Here is a 20,667-nt window from a genome sequence, read left to right on the forward strand (position 1 = left end):
GATGCATGTATTGCGAATCCTACGTGCTCCGAACTGAGACTTGTTGTGACTGGAGAACACAGACCAATACAGCCCGAGTCTGAAGGGGAATTCTAAATGTTAAAGTGTTTATATCTCATGTGAACGCCCACACTCAGGGTGAAGAGAGTGGGATGAGTCATCATTCAAACGGGGATATGAAGCAAACTTTCAGACAGCCTCTCCTTGAAGATATCCTGAGTGTTGCACTTAGTTGTTCATAGAAAGTAATTGTGAGGAAAAAAATGAAAAATCGGAGTCAAAACCCTGCTTACTTTCACATCTCTGATCACATCGATCAACATCCAACATGGACTTCATTTGAAGCATACTGAGGCCTTCAAAACATACATTGTGTAAATCTCAAACACATATTTCATGTTAAACCAATGGAGTCAGATCAGGCAGCCCCATAGTTACTAATAGTAACCTGTGTTCTTTCTCTCAGAGTTAAGTGGAGACACAGTCGTGGTAAACCCGATCGTCAGCAGGGTCAGATAACCCGGGTCGATCTGTTCACATAGACTGTAAACAGAGGCTGTCCTGCTCTCCCATGATGCCGCAGGACAAACCATCCAGGCAAGTGTGTGTGTGTGTGTGTGTGTGTGTGTGTGTGTGTGTGTGTGTGTGTGTGTGTGTGTGTGTGTCAGACACACACATTCCAGTGTTGTGTGTTGCTCATTCATGCTGCCCTACGGGCTGCTGACTGTCTGTTTAAATCCTAAACACCATCAGACCTACGAATATTAAGATATTCAAGGATGCAGACTCTGCACACACACACACACACCACTGGACTGTGTGTGTGTGTGTGTTGGACTGTGACAGACTGAGTGTAATCTCAGTGTGTGTGTGTTTTATGGAGGCTGTGATGGATCAACAGCTACCCCTGCAGACAGACAGGCGTCACTACTGTTGTGCTGTGCAGCCTGCTGTACCCATAATGCCACAGGGCACAATATTTCTGTCCTTCCGAATGTGTGCTGATCGCTGAGGGGAAACTACAGAGACCCAAACACAAATAGAAAGTACTGACAAAATGTATGTGAGATTATACATCTACTTTATGAATTTATCTAAAGCACCAATTCACTCCAATTATAAACAATCATTATTTTACTTGCTTATAATTTAAATTTTGATGAGGTTTTTTAAGTGATTTTGTCGAAATGTCCCTTTATTTTATCAGACTAGTGTCTTGAGATCAGTGCATGTCCTGGCCCCAAAAAAAATAGGCAAGGCACTTTTATTTACATGGCACTTATCATTACAAGTGAACTCAATGTGCTTCACATTTAAATGCATACATCATTACATTACATTACATTACAGTCATTTAGCAGATGCTTTTATCCAAAGCGACTTACAATAAGTGTATTCAACATAGGTATTCAAGAGAACTACTAGTCACCAGAAGTCATAAGTGCATCTCCTTTCTTAAACAAGCATCTAAAAGCATAAACCAGAGCAAAAGTACAGAAACAAACTAATACCAATAAGTGCAAAAACAAACTAATATGAATACAATAAGTGCAACAAACTAATATGAATACAATAAGTGCAACAAACTAATACGAATACAATAAGTGCAACAAACTAATACGAATACAATAAGTGCAACAAACTAATATGAATACAATAAGTGCAACAGACTAATACGAATACAAGAAGTGCAACAAACTAATATGAATACAATAAGAGCTGAGTGGAAGGCTCAGGGTAGTACTTCTTGAAGCGGTGAGTTTTCAGCCTGCGGCGAAAGATGGGCAGCGACTCTGCTGTCATCAAAAAGTAACAATTTACAATTAGAATACAGGAAATAAATACAATAGAATGCAACAATCACATGAAAATAAGAAAACATAATGTTAACAATGTTTACTGAGGTAATAATTCAAGTTAGAAGTATAGGGTCAATTTCACACGGGTTACATCCCAAGTCTCTTAAATTGCCTCCTTGATTCCCCACACAAAGTAATCATCGTTTCCTTGCGTCTTAGTCCCGCCCACCAGGGATGCATGGAGAGACGCAAGGAAACCAGGCGAGGAGAGAGGAAACGAGGAAATGTGTTTTAAAAGACATGAGACGTCCTTTCCTCTGTAGCATCACGTGAAGCGACATCTGTTTCTGATGGAGGCGGCCGCTGATCACAGCTGGAGAGACTTTTGATTTTATGTCTGCACACATGATCACTGTACTAATATTAATTATGAAATGAAGTAATCATCACTGTACTAATATTACTAATGACACAAAGTAATCATCACTGTACTAATATTAATAATGACACAAAGTAATCATCACTGTACTAATATTAATAATGACACAAAGTAATCATCACTGTACTAATATTAATAATGACACAAAGTAATCATCACTGTACTAATATTAATAATGAAATAAAGTAATCATCACTGTACTAATATTAATAAAATAAAGTAATCATCACTGTACTAATATTAATAATGAAACAAAGTAATCATCACTGTACTAATATTAATAATTAAATAAAGTAATCATCACTGTACTAATATTAATAATTAAATAAAGTAATCATCACTGTACTAATATTAATAATTAACTAAAGTAATCATCACTGCCGAGTAGAAATGTATTTCTCTCTGCAGCCTGTTACCTGTTTAACAAACTGCATTGTGTATTTATACTGTGTTCTGTGTATTTATACTGTGTTCTGTGTATTTATACTGTGTTCTATACTGTCTGTGTTCTGTGTATTTATACTGTGTTCTATACTGTGTTCTGTGTATTTATACTGTGTTCTGTGTATTTATACTGTGTGTTCTGTGTATTTATACTGTGTTCTATACTGTGTTCTGTGTATTTATACTGTGTTCTATACTGTGTTCTGTATTTATTTATACTGTGTTCTATACTGTGTTCTGTGTATTTATACTGTGTTCTGTGTATTTATACTGTGTTCTGTGTATTTATACTGTGTTCTGTGTATTTATACTGTGTTCTGTGTATTTATACTGTGTTCTGTGTATTTATACTGTGTTCTGTGTAAATAAGAGACTTGGGATGTACCCATAGACCTCCATACATTCCTACCAGAGGAGTCGCCCCCTGCTGGCCGGTGGAGAGAACGCAACACTAAGACGCCTCGCTTTTGAGAGGTTTCCGCCTGTGTGTATCTAACAAACCTCTCATCATTATAAATCACATTCATATTAAAAAACAAAGCTATAACGTTGGATTTCAAAACACCAACACTTCTTTAACCCCTTCACATCTTCTTCACCTATGAAATATTTTTATAAATCTTTGTTTTCAGTCAGGCATCTCACAGACGACTACGAGCTGTCAAACGAGAAAAAAAAAAGGTCCATCCGGGTCCTTCCTGCCCTGAGCCGCTCCGCCAGCCTCCAGCCTCTCGTCGTAAGCCGACCACCGGAGACAGAAAACGGTTAATTAACCCCCGAAATCCTCCTCGAAGCGACCGGGTCCCGGACGTGATGATGGGCGGGAGGACCAGTGCGTTAGCTGCGGGGGTGTGCGGGGCTCTGTTCGTCAGTTACTGCATCTACTACGACAAGAAGCGACGGAGTGACCCCGACTTCAAGAACAGGCTGCGAGAACGTGAGTGTTGACCTCCTCCTCCTCTTCCTCCTCCTCTTCTTCCTCCTCCTCTTCCTCCTCCTCCTCTTTCTCCTCTTCCTCCTCCTTCTCCTCTTCTTCCTCCTCCTCCTCTTCCTCATCCTCTTCCTCCTCTTCTTCCTCCTCTTCCTCCTCCTCCTCTTCCTCCTCCTCCTCTTCCTCCTCTTCTCCTCCTCCTCCTCCTTCCTCCTCCTCCTCCTTCTCCTCCTCCTCCCTCCTCCTCCTCTTCCTCCTCCTCTCTTCCTCCTCCTCCTCTTCTTCCTCTTCCTCCTCCTCCTCCTCTTCCTCCTCCTCCTCCTCTTCTTCCTCCTCTTTCTCCTCTTCCTCCTCCTCCTCTTCCTCCTCCTCCTCCTCCTCCTCTTCATCACCAGGAGCTCGGATCCGGTCCAGTGTGTTTGTGTTTTTAGGTTCTGGTCGGTTTAATTCGGGATCAAAGGCTGTGACGTCCCAGTACAACCAGTACAACCAGTATGGAGTTGAAGGTCCCAAACCAGACTCCATTACACTTATTGGAGGTTTTTAATTTCTTCCTGTTATAAGAGATATTTAGCTTTCTTTAAAGTTAAAAATAAAGACAGTTCACAGGTCCACCAGGACTTTGGTTAATTCGGCTTACAGTCGACCAACCAATCAGCAGGGACAGATTGGGACAGATCTACATTGTGTGGTTTCACTCCCAACATGTTCCCTCAACCTTCTTAGAAATAAGCTATTTTTTTTTATTGAAAAAGTAAAACTGTTAAAGTGTATATGTGCTATTGGAGTCAGATGACCTGGTAGACACCTTCTAGATATATTCAAGGTCACGTAAAACTGACAAATATTTCAATGGAGTTTGATGAGACTTTAACTTCGGGTTAATTCGGCTTACAGTCGACCAACCAATCAGCAGCAGTTAAAGGGCAATGACGTCAGTGTTTTGGTACTTTTTGTAAAATTGAAAGAAATGTAAATTTAATGAAATCTTAAGTAAAGAGGTAAAAAAAATGGTTGGTTTGTGCTTACAAGTAATTCTAGGATGCAAATGTTATTTTGTTGGGACAGATCTACATTGTGTGGTTTCACTCCCACCATGTTCCCTGGTAGGGTAGAGACTTAGGGAAAAGGTAGAATTGTGTGTACAGTACCAGTCAAAAGTTAGGACACACCTTCTCATTCAACTACTTTGAAGAATGTAAAATATGAAACATATTCTGGTTTGTTGAGCATTTGTTTGTTTACCACATAATTCCATATGTGTTCCTTCATAGTTTGGATGTCTTCAATATTAATCTACAATGTAGAAAAAAAGAAATAAAGAAAAACCATAGAATGAGAAGGTGTGTCCAAACTTTTGACTGGTACTGTATATGCTATTGGAGTCAGATGACCTGGTATGCACATTGTAGATATATTCAAGGTCATTTAAAACTGACAAATATTTCAATGGAGTTTGGTGAGACTTGGGACTTTTTTTTTGCAATCCTATCCATCCAGGGTGGGTTTGTTTATAGCAAACACTCTTTTTTTCTATTTTTTAAATGCCTCAGGTCAAACAGTTGCATGCTGTCAAAACCGGCAACACAGACTCATTCATAAAGCTGTTACACAACAACACAGCCGGCAGATTGGCTTCCTGCCAAATGGAGATTATGGTGTTACTCAGGGAACAGAGGCATGCGGCTGCTTCAGGAGTAACACTTTGTGGGTGGAGGACAAACAAACTTTCTCAAACACTATTCTTGTGAGGTCTATTAATTGATTCAGAACCTCCTGTTTCTGACTGGTTAATGATTATTATTATTATTTTTATTATTTCCCACTTGTTAACTTATGTTTTAAGTGTCAATCATTAAAACTTTTCGAGTCAAAGTCTTAAACAAGAAGCTTTTATTGTGAAGGAGCAGTCACAGGAATCACAATGCATTTGTAATGAAATACAAGGTCATAGGTTAATGCACAAGTCACTTCTTATTCAGCCCTCGTGTTCAACAATCATATATTTACAGATTTATTTGACTCATAAGCCACTCAACCATTATCCAAAAATAACAAACAACAAATGGCCAAAGTGACCAGTAATCAATCAAACCACTTTTCAAACCAATTAAAACATTCCATTGGCATCTATTCTTCTTAACTTTGTCGATTAACTTTTTATGTCCAGTATTATAATGAGACATACTGTATTCTGTCGAAACTAAACACATGTAATAATCCTTACTCTTAAATTAATCTTTATGACACAATGAAATAATCAGCAATATGTTTTCTGCGGCTGCACATCAGACAGAATATAATATATAATATAAGAATAAGATATTTTGATGTATTTATTTAAATTTTTTGGGAAATATACACAAACTGCCTGTTGACATATTTGGTGTCATTAGAAACAATGATTCTGAGTACATGAGCACAGTATCCAAACTGGTATCAGTATCTGTATCTGTGCATCCTTACAGCTACCAGGTTCTGTAGAAGATAAGATGTAGACTATACGGTGTTGAGGCTGAATATGTTCCCTTGAATGAAGTGGGATAAGTGATTAGTTTACTACGACAGGAGTGATGATCAGAGGTGCAGAGTTTTTACCACCATGATTAAGAGAGGGACCGAAGAATGGGTAGAGCTTCCCAGTGAAGGAGCAGTCAGTAAAGGAGTAGATAAGAGCTGCAGCATCTACGTCATAAAAGGAGACCAGACCCTCCTCATAATCCACAAACACCCCCACCTTCTGAGGCCGAGACTTCAGAGAGAGACTGACTGGAGGGCCAGCAAAAGCTTTGTACTCATTTCCATTTCTCATACATATAATCCAGTAACCATACTGAGGGCTTGCATTAATTTGTCCTTTCCTGTTATTTGACTCTCTGGCCACTCCTAAATACCAATCAGACTTTCTTTTAACTTGAACCTCGTAGTACAATTTTTCTGAAGAGATATTCTGTTTTCCTAAAACACAGGGATTAGTAGAAAATCTCTGTGGATTATCTGGGAGATGTTGCTGTACTTTACCACAACGTACTTGTTTTCCATCATCAGACAGGATGAGTTTAAGATGAGCTGTATCAGGATCAAAAGTCACATCCACTTCATACTTCTGGACCCTCTTCAGCTCAGCTTCAACCAGCGTCTTTATCTTTTTACTGAGTGTCTCCTCCAGCTGAGACACAGCGTTCACCACAGTCGGCTCATATGATGAACGGATGCTGACCTTTGTCCAGTCCTTGCTGGGTGGTGGGTGGTGGATGTCTAAGGTCTGTACACTCTGGAGAAGGTGGAGGTGGTCTTCAGTGTGGGCGAGCTGCTTCACCTCATTGCTTTTCTTCATCAGCTCAGAGATTTCCTGTTCCAGCTCTCTGATGAAAGCTTCGGCCTGGTTTTCTTTTGTTTTGTGCTTCGCTTTGATCGTGTCGATGAGATTGGCCTGGCTTCTCTCAACAGACTCCTTCAGAGCAGTGAAGACCTGAACACCTTCTGCTATCTTTCTTTCTGCATCTTCCTCACTGAGGTCCACTGAGTGTTTGATCTCCAGAATCTTCAGTCGTCTCTTCTGGATCATCTGCTGAATTTCAGCCTCTGTTTTCTCCAGTTCGACCTTCTTTCCTTCATATTCTTCTTTCAGAGGAACAAACTCGTGCGTCTTATGATCTAAAACACTGCAGAGCATGCAGACACATGTCTGGTCGGTCTTACAGAACAGCTCCAGAGGTTTATCGTGCTTCGTACACATCCTGGCTTCAAGGTTCTCCACAGGGTCGATCAGCTGATGTCTCTTCAGGCCTATCATTGTCAGATGAGGCTCCAGGTGAGTCTCACAGTAGGAGGCCAGACACACCAGGCAGGACTTCAGGGAATTCAGTTTGGTTCCAGTGCAGACGTCACAGGGAACTTCTCCTGGTTTGGACTCTTGTTGCTCTGAGCTGCTGCTGCTGGTTTTCTGTTGAGCTGACTGTCTGAACTGAACAACCATCTCAGAGATGAAAGTGTTGACGTGCAGTTCGGGTCTTGAGATGAAAACCTTTTTACACATTGGACACAGATACTGGTCACTAGTATTCCAGTGTTCATTGATGCAGTGTTTGCAGAAGTTGTGTCCACATGGTATGGTGACTGGATCAGTGAACACATCCAGACAGATGGAGCACAGAAACTGATCTTCACCTGGCAGATAGTTTGCAGCAGCCATATCTACACAGAAACTGTGGAAGAAAACAAAAACATTTGATTCAAAATAGAGTTTAATTCTACGTTGAAAAGGAAACAAATGTGATTACTGTTATTTTAAGTATTAAATATATTAGGTAAAGTCATTTTGAATTATGTATACTGTGTTTTGACTTGAACAGAGCCATGAGCAACCGAGATAGAAGTCGGGCCGACAAGCTCAAGCTTGCTAGACTGTCAAAGCAACACAGAATATGTCACATTTGTATTTAAGAACAACACTGTTAACAGCGCTCTGCTTACTTGATGAAAAACACATCACATTTCCTCTAGCTGCTTCACATTAAAAGCCTTCTGCTGGTTCACTGGTGGAAAACTTTTAATGTGAAACAACTAGAGGAAATGGAGGAAGCGGTCAGTAAACATTAATAATAGCAGGGATTTTAAAACTACAGAGATTAAATCACAAGTTACTAAAGTCCTGAGACTGTTTAAAGCTATAAGAGTGATAGTCTGTATAGAGGGAATGTGGATAAACAGACATAGTTATATTGTTAACGAGTGGAAAAGCTGCCTGAGTAAAGCTGAAGTTTTGTGTTAATCCTGGATGTTGAAAGTGTAAATATGATCAGCTGTACTCACCAGTGTTTTGAAGAGACTCTGCTGTGTTGTTGAGAAAAACCTGATGAAGTCAGTTTGAATAGTTTTTCAGAGAAAAAGCAGAGACTTGTCTCGCCTGTAGTGTGTCTGCCTCTCTGACAAACTTAAGTTTCATTTCTGGAGTGTGACGTGGAAGCTCACCTATCTCCAGAGTAGCTCCTCCTCTAAACTGTAGCTCTGTTGTTGAGGTTTTGTTTCCTCCCTCTTATCTACACAGAGTAGTCTGGCTATTTGTGTGTAGTCAGTCATGTGACCCTCATCATATTTGTCCCAGTTGTCTCTTTCGTACACACCCTAAAGCCTGCCAAGAACATACGTTAGGTACAAGTTGAACCAATGAATATGATTTAAATGTAGTTATTATATGAAATATAGTGACACTGCAGAAAGGCCATGGTAAGGCTGAAGTCAAACAGGTACAACCCTGAAGATTTTCATTAAACCCAACCATTATTCATACCATTTATGTTCGGCATAAATAGCTATTTAATATATTTAAACTGATTAATTTACCTCTCTGCATATACAGTTTACAGAGAGACAATAGAGACATGTCAGCTGGCAGTGATTGAAACGCTTATACCCTTTGGACTCTGACTGTATTTGGTGTTTGTCTTTGTGTTTCTGTCGCAGGGCGGAGAAAGCAGAAGGCAGTCAAAGAGAGGGCAGGCATGGCAAAGGTGAGCCCAACAACAAACCCTGTTATTATGTTGCAACACTTCCTGATGTCAGTCAGTCAATTCAGAACAGATCAGTGAGCTGTATGCTGTGGAGAAGAAACTAATTAAGTTTAAAAAATATGGTCTAATATTTCTCAGTGACTGTAAAATGTAAAAAAAAAAATCTTATTTAATGAAATAACAGTCACCATCCATCCATCCATCCATTTCCTTCCGCTTATCCGGGGCCGGGTCGCGGGGGCAGCAAGCTAAGGAGGGTCCTCCAGACGTCCTTCTCCCCAGCAACACTTTCCAGCTCCTCCTGGGGAACCCCGAGGCGTTCCCAGGCCAGACGAGATGTATAATCTCTCCAGCGTGTTCTGGGTCTACCCCGGGCCTCTTACCAGTTGGACGTGCCTGGAAAACCTCTAAAGGGAGGCATCCTGATCAGATGCCCGAGCCACCTCAGCTGGCCCCTTTCGACGCGAAGGAGCAGCGGCTCTACTCCGAGCTCCCTCCGGATGTCTGAGCTCCTCACCCTATCTCTAAGGCTGAGCCCAGCCACCCTACGAAGGAAGCTCATTTCGGCCGCTTGTATTCGCGATCTCATTCTTTCGGTCACTACCCAAAGCTCATGACCATAGGTGAGGGTTGGAACGTAGATGGACTGGTAAATCGAGAGCTTTGCCTTACGGCTCAGCTCCTTCTTCACCAAACGGTCCGGTACAACGCCCGCATCACTGCTGACGCTGCACCGAACCGCCTGTCCATCTCCCGCTCCATTTTACCCTCACTCGTCAATAAGATCCCGAGATACTTGAAGTCCCTCGCTTGGGGCAGTGACTCACTCCCAACCCAGAGGGTGCAATCCACCGTTTTCCGGAAGAGAACCATGGCCTCAGACTTGGAGGTACTGACTCTCATCCCGACCGCTTCACACTCGGCTGTGAACCGCCCCAGTGCGTGCTGAAGGTCACGTTCTGAAGAAGCCAACAGAACCACATCATCTGCAAAAAGCAGGGATGTGATTCTGAGGTCCCCAAACCGGAAACTCTCCTCCCCGGCTGCGCCTTGAAATCCTGTCCATGAAAATCACAAACAGGATTGGTGACAATGGGCAGCCCTGGCGGAGGCCAACACGCACTGGGAACAAGCTCGACTTTGTGCCGAGTATCCGGACACAGCTCTCACTTTGGTCATACAAGGACCGAATGGCTCGTAGTAACGAACCAGGTACCCCATATTCCCGCAGTACCCCCCACAGGCCTTCGGGACACGGTCGAAGGCCTTCTCCAAGTCCACAAAACACATGTAGACTGGATGAGCAAACTCCCATGCACCCTCCAACAGACCTGCAAGGGTAAAGAGTTGGTCCGCTGTTCCACGTCCAGGACGGAATCCACATTGCTCCTCCTTATTAAGGTTGGACAATCGGACGGAGCCTCCTTTCCAGCACCCTGGAGTAAACTTTCCCGGGGAGGCTGAGCAGTGTGTCCCAGTTCACCCTCACTACACGTTTGGGTTTACCAGGTCTGTCCGGCAGCCTCCCCCGCCACCTGATCCAACTCACCACCAGGTGGTGATCAGTTGACAGCTCTGCTCCTCTCTTCACCCGAGTGTCCAAGACATACGGCCGCAGGTCTGATGACACAACTACAAAGTCGATCATAGACCTTTGGCCTAGGGTGTTCTGGTACCAAGTACACTTATGAACCTCCCTATGCTCAAACATGGTGTTTGTTATGGACAGTCCATGACTAGCACAGAAGTCCAACAACAAAGCACCACTCGGGTTCAGATCGGGCAGGCCGTTCCTCCCAATCACACCCCTCCAGGTTTCTCCATCGTTACCCACGTGAGCGTTGAAGTCTCCCAGAAGAACTATGGAGTCCCCAGTCGGCGCCCTTTCCAGAACACCACCCAAGGACTCCAAGAAGGCCGCGTACTCCGAACTGCCGTTTGGTGCATAGGCACAAACGACAGTTAGAGACTTTCCCCCTGCGATTCGCAGTCGCAGAGAGGCGACCCTCTCGTTCTCCGGGGAGAACTCCAGAACAGCGGCGATGAGCCGGGGGCTTGTGAGTATCCCCACACCCCGGCGCCTCTCACCCTGGGCAACTCCGGAAAAGGAAAAAGTCCAGCCCCTCTCCAGGAGTTTGGTTCCAGAACCGGTGCTATGCGTGGAGGTGAGCCCAACTATTTCTAGTTGGTAGCGTTCCACCTCCCGCACCAGCTCCGGTTCCTTCCCCGCCAGAGAGGTGACATTCCACGTCCCTAGAGCTAGTCTGTGATGCCGGGGGTCAGCACGCCCAGGTTTCCGCCCCAGCCTGCCGCCCAGCTCACATTACACCCGACCCCAATGCCTATCCCTGCGGTTGGTGGGCCCACAGGGTGGCAGCACGATGTAGCTTTTTCGGGTGTTTGACCCGGCCGGGCCCCATGTGCCAAGGCCCGGCCACCAGACGCTCGCCGGCAAGCTCCCCTACCGGGTCTGGCTCCAGGAGGGTGCCCCGGTTTCCCTATTCCGGGCGAGGTGCCACAACCTTGCATCATCCGATTCATTGGGGTTTTGGGAATTTTGTGACCCCTTGTGAGACCACTTTGCCTTGGAAGCTATTGCCCCCGACAACACAGCTCTCAGGATCACTGGGGCACACAAACCCCTCCACCACGATAAGGTGGCGATTCATTGGAGGAGTAACAGTCACCAAATAATCTTAGATATATCTCATTTAGAATATTATTATTTTTATCATCAGTGACATTTTCTTTAAAAATAAAAATCCTGTTCACATCATGTTATAAAATGAAAACAGTATGCTAGATAACTAATAATAATAATATTTCTAGTAGAAGCAGTAAATCCTGTTATTAAGTCAAAACATCTTCACTGAACACACTTCCTGATTTCAGTCAGTCAATTCAGAACAGATCAGTGAGCTGTATGCTGTGGAGAGGAAACTAATTAAGTTTACAAAGTATATTTTCAGGGACTCTAAAATGTAAAAAAAAAACGTGTTTGATGAAATAACAATCTCCACTTAATCTCCAAAGTGAATCTTATTTAAATTATTATTATTACTATCAATGGCTTTTGGTTTTTCTTTAAAAAAGTCGAGACATTATGTTATAACATTAACACTGTATGCTAGATAACAAATAATAATATTTCTAGCAGAAGCAGTAAACCATGTTCTTATGCTTTTTATTTTGAAGGCAAAATATCCTCACTTTTTACATTTTATTCTGAAAGATGGCTATGGGCATAAAATGTAGCATGTATACATACAAATGAGAGAATATGGTGATATGCCTAGTTCAACAGTTCACCAGCTATACACATTTATTTTGAAGAGGACTTCAGTTATAAGCTAGTTGCTTTTATCTGGCTCCTTATTGGATAATGGTGATTGGAGGAGGATTGAAGTTCAACTGTCTCACAGATCAGAGCTTATAACTGTTCATGGGATGATGACTTCCTGTGAGGTCTGACCACTGAGACCCAAAAAGAAACGGTGAAAGAAGACTTTTACTTCCCGCTGCTGACCGTTGTTTGTCCTGCAGCTCCCCGACCTGAAGGACGCTGAGGCGGTGCAGAAGTTCTTCCTGGAGGAGATCCAGCTGGGGGAGGAGCTGCTGGCTCAGGGTAACACCTCCTCACACCTACACCTTCTCTACATTCACAGTTTTTCATTGTCATTCATGTGATTTTTTTGCTGTTTCTCAGTGTTTTTACAGGCAGCAGTGAGTTCTGTCAAAGTCTTTCCTCTGGTCTCTGTGGAGTCTGTAATGGTGTCTTTATACTGGCAGGCTGTGCTCATCCAGCATTTGTAATTCATAATAATAATTTGTAAACATCCCATGAAATTATTTCTTAATTATCTCTGTAAAACGTAAAGTAATGAGTTTTCAAAAAATTCAAAAAAACTTGACACGCAATAGATGCTTTGTATAGATAAAAGAGGCTTTTTATAGGAAAAAGAAAAATGAGGAATGACTTTTCATAAGATATCATACGAGACGTGTGCGAGTATATGTGTCTTTATGTCTCGTGTTTGTGCTTGGCTCCACAGGAGACTATGAGAAAGGTGTTGACCACCTGACCAACGCCATCGCCGTGTGCGGTCAGCCTCAGCAGCTGCTCCAGGTGCTGCAGCAGACTCTGCCTCCGCCCGTCTTCCAGATGCTGCTCACCAAGCTGCCCAGCATCAGCCAGGTAGGCCCAACACTTCTCTTTTAATTCTTCATTGATGATCTCCACGAGTCCTTCTGTTCTCCACACAGAAACAATAATAAACTGTTTGAAATGATTATCAATGAAACAAACAAAAAAAACAAGCCAGTTTGTTGTTCTGCTTCTGTCCTGCAGCGTATTGTGAGTGCACAGAGTCTGAGCGAGGACGATATAGAATGAGAGGACCGGGAGGAGACGACCCACAAACCCTCCTCTTCCTCTTCTTCATGTGCTACTTCCATGACGACCCCGCCAACGCCTCGGCCTCCATCACTCCGGCCGACGTCCATCACCTCCTAAATTGGAATTTGTTTTTTTTTAAATTCCTGGTTTAACCATCACAGTAGTGTTTTTATTTTTTTTTAACTTAAATTACCCGTTTTGGGGTATTAAGAGTATCTGGATCTTAACGGTCAGAGAAACACAAGAGCCCGTCCCAGCTTCACCATCATTAGGTACGCACTCATTAAGTGGACCGGGTGTTAACACGAATCCGCTCCTCCCTTCAGGGTGGTGTAGCACACGTCCTGACAGCATCATGTACCAGGTTTACACCGACTGACGTGTTCGTACCAGCCATCCTCACGGTTCTCATGATATCAGGCGTGGAAAGTTACAGAAACAGGAATCTTCTCTCCGCTCGGATGCTTCACAAAGTATTTATTGTTTTTTGGTTTTTTTTGTTATCAGTCGTCTGTCTGGAAACACTTTTTAAAAAGTGATGAAATGTTTTGTTTTTGTCATTTTAAAGAGGACGACCCTCTTTAGGAAAAAATAAATACAAAATATGAACAAACTATGAAGTTGTCTCGTGAGTTTATTTTATTTATAATGTAATTAAGCCTCATCGCTTTTTAGAAAGTAGCTCCTAGTTAACATACAGTTCAAATCAGCATCCTTCAACTTCTGTCCCTGTAATCTTGCAGGACAAACAAAAAACACATCCTAGAAACTACAGAAAAGATCTTCTCCTACAGGAAGATTCATCCTCAGTAAGTAAAAACTAAACCTTTTGTCCTGCTGCTGCATCACTTTCTCTTTTGTCTTTAAAAAATGTTGAGGCAAAATAAAGTTAAATTTTTCTGCGTTGTCAGTTAGTCCTGTGTTGCCTGGAATCCCACAATGCCTTGCGATCCACGTGTGTCCCATGGAAATAAATTGTCAAACTTTGCGCTGCATTCATGCGGTCTTTGCGGCCTCCGGCCCTCCCTGTCCTCTGCCACCACCGAAATTCTCATCCATGCCCTCATAACCTCCAGACTCGACTACTGCAACAGCATCCTCTATGGCTCTCCCAACAAAATCCTCAATAAACTCCAATATGTTCAGAACTCTGCCGCTCGACTGCTCACCTCCACCCGCCGCTATGAACACATCACCCCGGTCCTACGCCACCTCCACTGGCTCCCGGTCAAATACAGGATAGACTTTAAAATATTACTCACCACCTACAAAGCCCTAAACAACCTGGCCCCTCCCTACCTTTCAGACCTCCTCCCCCTCCACGCCCCAACCCGTTGCCTCAGGTCCGCCGGCGCAAACACTCTGAAGACCATCAGGACCAAGCGCCGGACCTGGGGTGACAGGGCCTTCTCAGTTGCTGCACCCTCCCTCTGGAACGCCCTCCCCATCCACATCCGTCAGGCTCCCACCCTATCATCATTCAAACAAGCCCTCAAAACCCACCTCTTCAAACTCGCCTTCACCTGCTAACCCCTGCTCCCTTTCCCTCCCTACCCTCCACTACATGACTCATTCCGCACAGCTTCTCCAGTTTTCTTTTTTACTAAAATGTTCTGTTTGTTTGTTTTGTTTGCTCCTTTGTGTTCTTTTTTGTTTTGTTTGTCTTCGCCCTATGTAAAGCGTCTTTGAGTACCTAGAAAAGCGCTATATAAAATTAAAGTATTATTATTATTATTTATTCCTTATTGACTAGAAGGCAATGAAGAGTAAAATTCAATTGTTTAAAACTTTGGAGCGTTTACATCAGAAGACTCGTGCTGGTTGAATGATTTCAGAGTCATTAAAGGGTTAAAATACTGTGTGTTAATATTATTAAAAAATGATGCATTACACTTGAGTGGAATTACCTTCTCCAGCAATTTGTTTGGCACTTTAGGCACCTCCATATTTCTACACAAAAAGTTGACGTGATGTTTACTAAAATTAGATATGATGTGAACGCAGTATTAATGGAACATTTAACATTTCAGGGAACATGTTTATTGACTTTCTTGCCCAGTTATAGAAGAGAAGATCAATAAATACCACGTCTGGATGTTATTTATGAAGCTACAGACAGAATGTGGTTAGCCTAGCTTAGCATAAAGACTTGAAGCAGTAAGAAACGGTAGTCTGATGACTTTTTTTTTTAATGCAGTGATTCATGGTGGAAATGTCTTTATGTATGTGACGGAAAACACAAAATTCATACACCAGGTGACAAATAAAAATATAATACAGTAATTTTCTGATATTCTGTCTTTCAAATATTTAACGTTATCTCTTGTCACTGAAAAACAACTTAACTTGCCCCAATAGTATTTAGTAGTATCTCTTCAGACCGTCTGAGTGCTGAGCTCTCTCATCGGAGGTGGAAAACCAAAACTAATGTCACACATACATCTCACCATTATTGTCCACACGAATTATAACTTCATCACCTCCGATTCAGATTATTTTTCCTAACAGAGGCCCATCACTACTCTGTCATCGTTGACAAACTAGAAATTCCGGCTTTTGGTTCATCTTTAAACTGTTGTTTAGTCCTCACACACTTTTTTATTTCTTTAAGATGTAGATCAGATATGAACTTTCTTTCTGGGCTTCTGTTTCTTCTTCAGCACTTTCTTTTTGATATGATCCACCATCTCTCCTTTGAAGGAGTTGGAGCTCTTGGTCACCCGGATGGTTTCCCTCCAGTTTGGACTTGAAACCTCCTCTCTCCAACGCCAGCTGCACCGAGTTCCGCTTTAAAACAGGAAGACAAACAAGACTGACTCGCCACCAGAATGAATACCGGGAGTTGTCGGTCCTTCCTTTGGTTCCTTTACTGTCCGACATTCTTCTGCCTGCCCTCTTCACACGGATGGGTCTGCACTGGAGTTTGGTTCCGCATCATAGTTTACATTACATTACAGTCATTTAAGACGTTTTATCAAAGCGACTTAAACAGTAGTATATTGTGAATATCATTCACCCAAACACACTGATGACAGGCTACCATGCAAGGTGCCACCATCAGACTCTAACTAACATTCATCATCCAGTCCACACCGATGGCAAGCCTTCAGGAGCAACATGGGGTTAAGTGTCTTAAAGGACACATCAAGAAGCTTTTATTTGAATTGGAGAACACCTTACTCACTAATCCAAGCCTCAATAAATAGACAGGACAAGGAATGCAAAAGTCACTTCTTATTGGCAGTGTTTGTTAATGACAGATGGTGTTCAACAATCACTATTAAGGAACAGACCTTACAGAGGACATTGACTGTTGGCTTAGCATGAGGCCAACTATTACTGAAAAAAAAATGAATTTTCCAGTTTTTGACGCCTAGTAATCTGGCATCAGGGTGGATGGCACTTTCATCTACCAATGCTAAAACATTTTCCATTGGAAAAGGCTGGAAGCACTGTGAGAGTCATGTTCTTAACTTTGTCTCCAGTGCCTTCAACACCATCCAGCCTTTGCTTCTGAGGGACAAGCTGGAGCAAACACATGTGGAATACCACCTTACTGCGTGGATCCTGGACTACCTCACCAACCGTCCACAGTATGTGAGGATAAGGGAGTGTGAGTCAGACCTGGTGTCCTGCAGCACGGGGGCCCCACAAGGAACCGTTCTGGCTCCATTCCTCTTCTCCATCTACATCAATGACTTCAAATACAACTCTGCAAACTGCCACCTGCAGATTATAATTTTATTTTGGAGTAGTTTCACTTGTTGACTTAAAGTTTTAAGGTCAATCATTAAAACGTTTCGAGTCAAAGTCTTGAACAAGAAGCTTTTATTGTGAAGGAGCAGTCACAGGAATCACAATGCATTTGTAATGAAATACAAGGTCATAGGTTAATGCACAAGTCACTTCTTATTCAGCCCTCGTGTTCAACAATCATATATTTACAGATTTATTTGACTCATAACCCACTCAACCATTATCCAAAAATAACAAACAAAAAATGGCCAAAGTGACCAGTAATCAATCAAACCACTTTTCAAACCAATTAAAACATTCCATTGGCATCTATTCTTAAACTTTGTAGATTAACTTTTTATGTCCAGTATTATAATGAGACATACTGTAATTCTGTAGAAACTAAACACATGTAATAATCCTTACTCTTAAATTAATCTTTATGACACAATGAAATAATCAGCAATATGTTTTCTGCAGCTGCACATCAGACAGAATATAATATATAATATAAGAATAAGATATTTTGATGTATTTATTTAATGTTTTGGCAAGTTTACACAAACTGCCACTTGACATATTTGGTGTCATTAGAAACAAGGATTCCGAGTACATGAGCACAGTATCAAACTGGTATCAGTATCTGTATCTGTATCTGTGCATCCTTACAGCTACCAGGTTCTGTAGAAGATAAGATGTAGACTATACGGTGTTGAGGCTGAATATGTTCCCTTGAATGAAGTGGGATAAGTGATTAGTTTACTACGACAGGAGTGATGATCAGAGGTGCAGAGTTTTTACCACCATAATAAAGAGAGGGACCGAAGAATGGGTAGAGCTTCTCAGTGAAGGAGCAGTCAGTGAAGGAGTAGATAAGAGCTGCAGCATCTACGTCATAAAAGGAGACCAGACCCTCCTCATAATCCACAAACACCCCCACCTTCTGAGGCCGAGACTTGAGAGAGACTGACTGGAGGGCCAGCAAAAGCGTTGTACTCATTTCCATTTCTCAACATATAATCCAGTAACCATACTGAGGGCTTGGATTAATTTGTTCTCCTTCCTGTTATTTGACTCTCTGGCCACTCCTAAATCCCATTCAGACTTTCTTTAACTTGAACCTCGTAGTACAATTTTTCTGAAGAGATATTCTGTTTTCCTAAAACACAGGCATGAAGAGAAAATCTCTGTGGATTGTCGGGGAGATGTTGCTGTACCTTACCACAACGTACTTGTTTTCCATCATCAGACAGGATGAGTTGAGGATGAGCTGTATCAGGATCAAAAGTCACATCCACTTCATACTTCTGGACCCTCTTCAGCTCAGCTTCAACCAGGGTCTTTATCTTTTTACTGAGTGTCTCCTCCAGCTGAGACACAGCGTTCACCACAGTCGGCTCATATGATGAACGGATGCTGACCTTTGTCCAGTCCTTGCTGGGTGGTGGGTGGTGGATGTCTAAGGTCTGTACACTCTGGAGAAGGTGGAGGTGGTCTTCAGTGTGGGCGAGCTGCTTCACCTCATTGCTTTTCTTCATCAGCTCAGAGATTTCCTGTTCCAGCTCTCTGATGAAAGCTTCGGCCTGGTTTTCTTTTCTTTTGTGCTTCGCTTTGATCGTGTTGATGAGATTGGCCTGGCTTCTCTCAACAGACTCCTTCAGAGCAGTGAAGACCTGAACACCTTCTGCTATCTTTCTTTCTGCATCTTCCTCACTGAGGTCCACTGAGTGTTTGATCTCCTGAATCTTCAGTCGTCTCTTCTGGATCATCTGCTGAATTTCAGCCTCTGTTTTCTCCAGTTCGACCTTCTTTCCTTCATATTCTTCTTTCAGAGGAACAAACTCGTGTGTCTTATGATCTAAAACGGGACAAAGCATGCAGACACATGTCTGGTCGGTCTTACAGAACAGCTCCAGAGGTTTATCGTGCTTCGTACACATCCTGGCTTCAAGGTTCTCCACAGGGTCGATCAGCTGATGTCTCTTCAGGCCTGTCATTGTCAGATGAGGCTCCAGGTGAGTCTCACAGTAGGAGACCAGACACACCAGGCAGGACTTCAGGGCCTTCAGTTTGGTTCCAGTGCAGACGTCACAGGGAACTTCTCCTGGTTTGGACTCTTGTTGCTCTGAGCTGCTGCTGCTGGTTTTCTGTTGAGCTGACTGTCTGAACTGAACAACCATCTCAGAGATGAAAGTGTTGACGTGCAGCTCAGGTCTTGAGATGAAAACCTTTTTACACATTGGACACTGGTTCTGGTCACTAGTATTCCAGTGTTCATTGATGCAGTGTTTGCAGAAGTTGTGTCCACATGATGTGGTGACCGGATCAGTGAACACATCCAGACAGATGGAGCACAGAAACTGATCTTCACCTGGCAGATAGTTTGCAGCAGCCATATCTACACAGAAACTGTGGAAGAAAACAAAAACATTTGATTCAAAATAGAGTTTAATTCTACGTTGAAAAGGAAACAAATGTGATTACTGTTATTTTAAGTATTAAATATATTAGGTAAAGTCATTTTGAATTATGTATACAGTGTTTTGACTTGAACAGAGCCATGAGCAACCGAGATAGAAGTCGGGCCGACAAGCTCAAGCTTGCTAGACTGTCAAAGCAGCACAGAATATGTCACATTTGTATTGAAGAACAACACTGTTAACAGCGCTCTGCTTACTTGATGAAAAACACATCACATTTCCTCTGGCTGCTTCACATTAAAAGCCTTCTGCTGGTTCACTGGTGGAAAACTTTTAATGTGAAACAACTAGAGGAAATGGAGGAAGCGGTCAGTAAACATTAATAATAGCAGGGATTTTAAAACTACAGAGATTAAATCACAAGTTACTAAAGTCCTGAGACTGTTTAAAGCTATAAGAGTGATAGTCTGTATAGAGGGAATGTGGATAAACAGACATAGTTATATTGTTAACGAGTGGAAAAGCTGCCTGAGTAAAGCTGAAGTTTTGTGTTAATCCTGGATGTTGAAAGTGTAAATATGATCAGCTGTACTCACCAGTGTTTTGAAGAGACTCTGCTGTGTTGTTGAGAAAAACCTGATGAAGTCAGTTTGAATAGTTTTTCAGAGAAAAAGCAGAGACTTGTCTCGCCTGCAGTGTGTCAGCCTCTCTGACAAACTTAAGTTTCATTTCTGGAGTGTGACGTGGAAGCTCACCTATCTCCAGAGTAGCTCCTCCTCTAAACTGTAGCTCTGTTGTTGAGGTTTTATTTCCTCCCTCTTATCTACACAGAGTAGTCTGGCTATTTGTCTGTAGTCAGTCATGTGACCCTCATCATATTTGTCCCAGTTGTCTCTTTCGTACACACCCTAAAGCCTGCCAAGAACATACGTCAGGTACAAGTTGAACCAATGAATATGATTTAAATGTAGTTATTATATGAAATATAGT

The 20,667-nt window shown here is 42.4% G+C and overlaps 3 protein-coding genes across 3 annotated transcripts; 1 reads left to right on the forward strand and 2 right to left on the reverse strand.

Moving 5' to 3' along the window:
- Nucleotides 1-3,384: 3,384 nt before the first annotated feature.
- Nucleotides 3,385-14,126, forward strand: LOC129096206 (mitochondrial import receptor subunit TOM20 homolog). Its single transcript, XM_054604913.1, has 5 exons — nt 3,385-3,619; nt 9,080-9,126; nt 12,670-12,751; nt 13,179-13,321; nt 13,475-14,126. The coding sequence occupies exons 1-5, from the start codon at nt 3,496-3,498 to the stop codon at nt 13,517-13,519; spliced, it is 441 nt and encodes a 146-aa protein (XP_054460888.1). The 5' UTR covers nt 3,385-3,495; the 3' UTR covers nt 13,520-14,126.
- On the reverse strand, nt 5,498-8,528 carry LOC129096205 (E3 ubiquitin-protein ligase TRIM39-like). Its single transcript, XM_054604912.1, has 2 exons — nt 8,429-8,528; nt 5,498-7,821 (listed from the first exon to the last, which is right to left on the reverse strand). The coding sequence occupies exon 2, from the start codon at nt 7,806-7,808 to the stop codon at nt 6,165-6,167; it is 1,644 nt and encodes a 547-aa protein (XP_054460887.1). The 5' UTR covers nt 7,809-7,821; nt 8,429-8,528; the 3' UTR covers nt 5,498-6,164.
- A 3,577-nt stretch (nt 14,127-17,703) lies between the features above and the next one.
- On the reverse strand, nt 17,704-20,655 carry LOC129096292 (E3 ubiquitin-protein ligase TRIM39-like). Its single transcript, XM_054605043.1, is given in 6 exon segments — nt 17,704-18,225; nt 18,227-18,269; nt 18,272-18,299; nt 18,302-18,369; nt 18,372-19,666; nt 20,274-20,655. Coding segments are annotated over 5 exon segments (1,635 nt in total). The 5' UTR covers nt 19,654-19,666; nt 20,274-20,655; the 3' UTR covers nt 17,704-18,011.
- Nucleotides 20,656-20,667: the final 12 nt, after the last annotated feature.

This window comes from Anoplopoma fimbria, chromosome 9 (assembly GCF_027596085.1).
Source record: "Anoplopoma fimbria isolate UVic2021 breed Golden Eagle Sablefish chromosome 9, Afim_UVic_2022, whole genome shotgun sequence".
Lineage (NCBI taxonomy): Eukaryota > Metazoa > Chordata > Actinopteri > Perciformes > Anoplopomatidae > Anoplopoma > Anoplopoma fimbria.

Excerpts from the sequence above, each read along its gene's own strand:
- LOC129096206 (XM_054604913.1), top strand. The coding sequence starts at position 3,496 with ATGATGGGCGGGAGGACCAGTGCGTTAGCTGCGGGGGTGTGCGGGGCT. Across the intron at positions 3,620-9,079 it reads CAAGAACAGGCTGCGAGAAC|GGCGGAGAAAGCAGAAGGCA; the intron begins GTGAGTGTTGAC and ends TTTCTGTCGCAG. Across the intron at positions 12,752-13,178 it reads GGAGGAGCTGCTGGCTCAGG|GAGACTATGAGAAAGGTGTT; the intron begins GTAACACCTCCT and ends TTGGCTCCACAG.
- LOC129096205 (XM_054604912.1), bottom strand. The coding sequence starts at position 7,808 with ATGGCTGCTGCAAACTATCTGCCAGGTGAAGATCAGTTTCTGTGCTCC.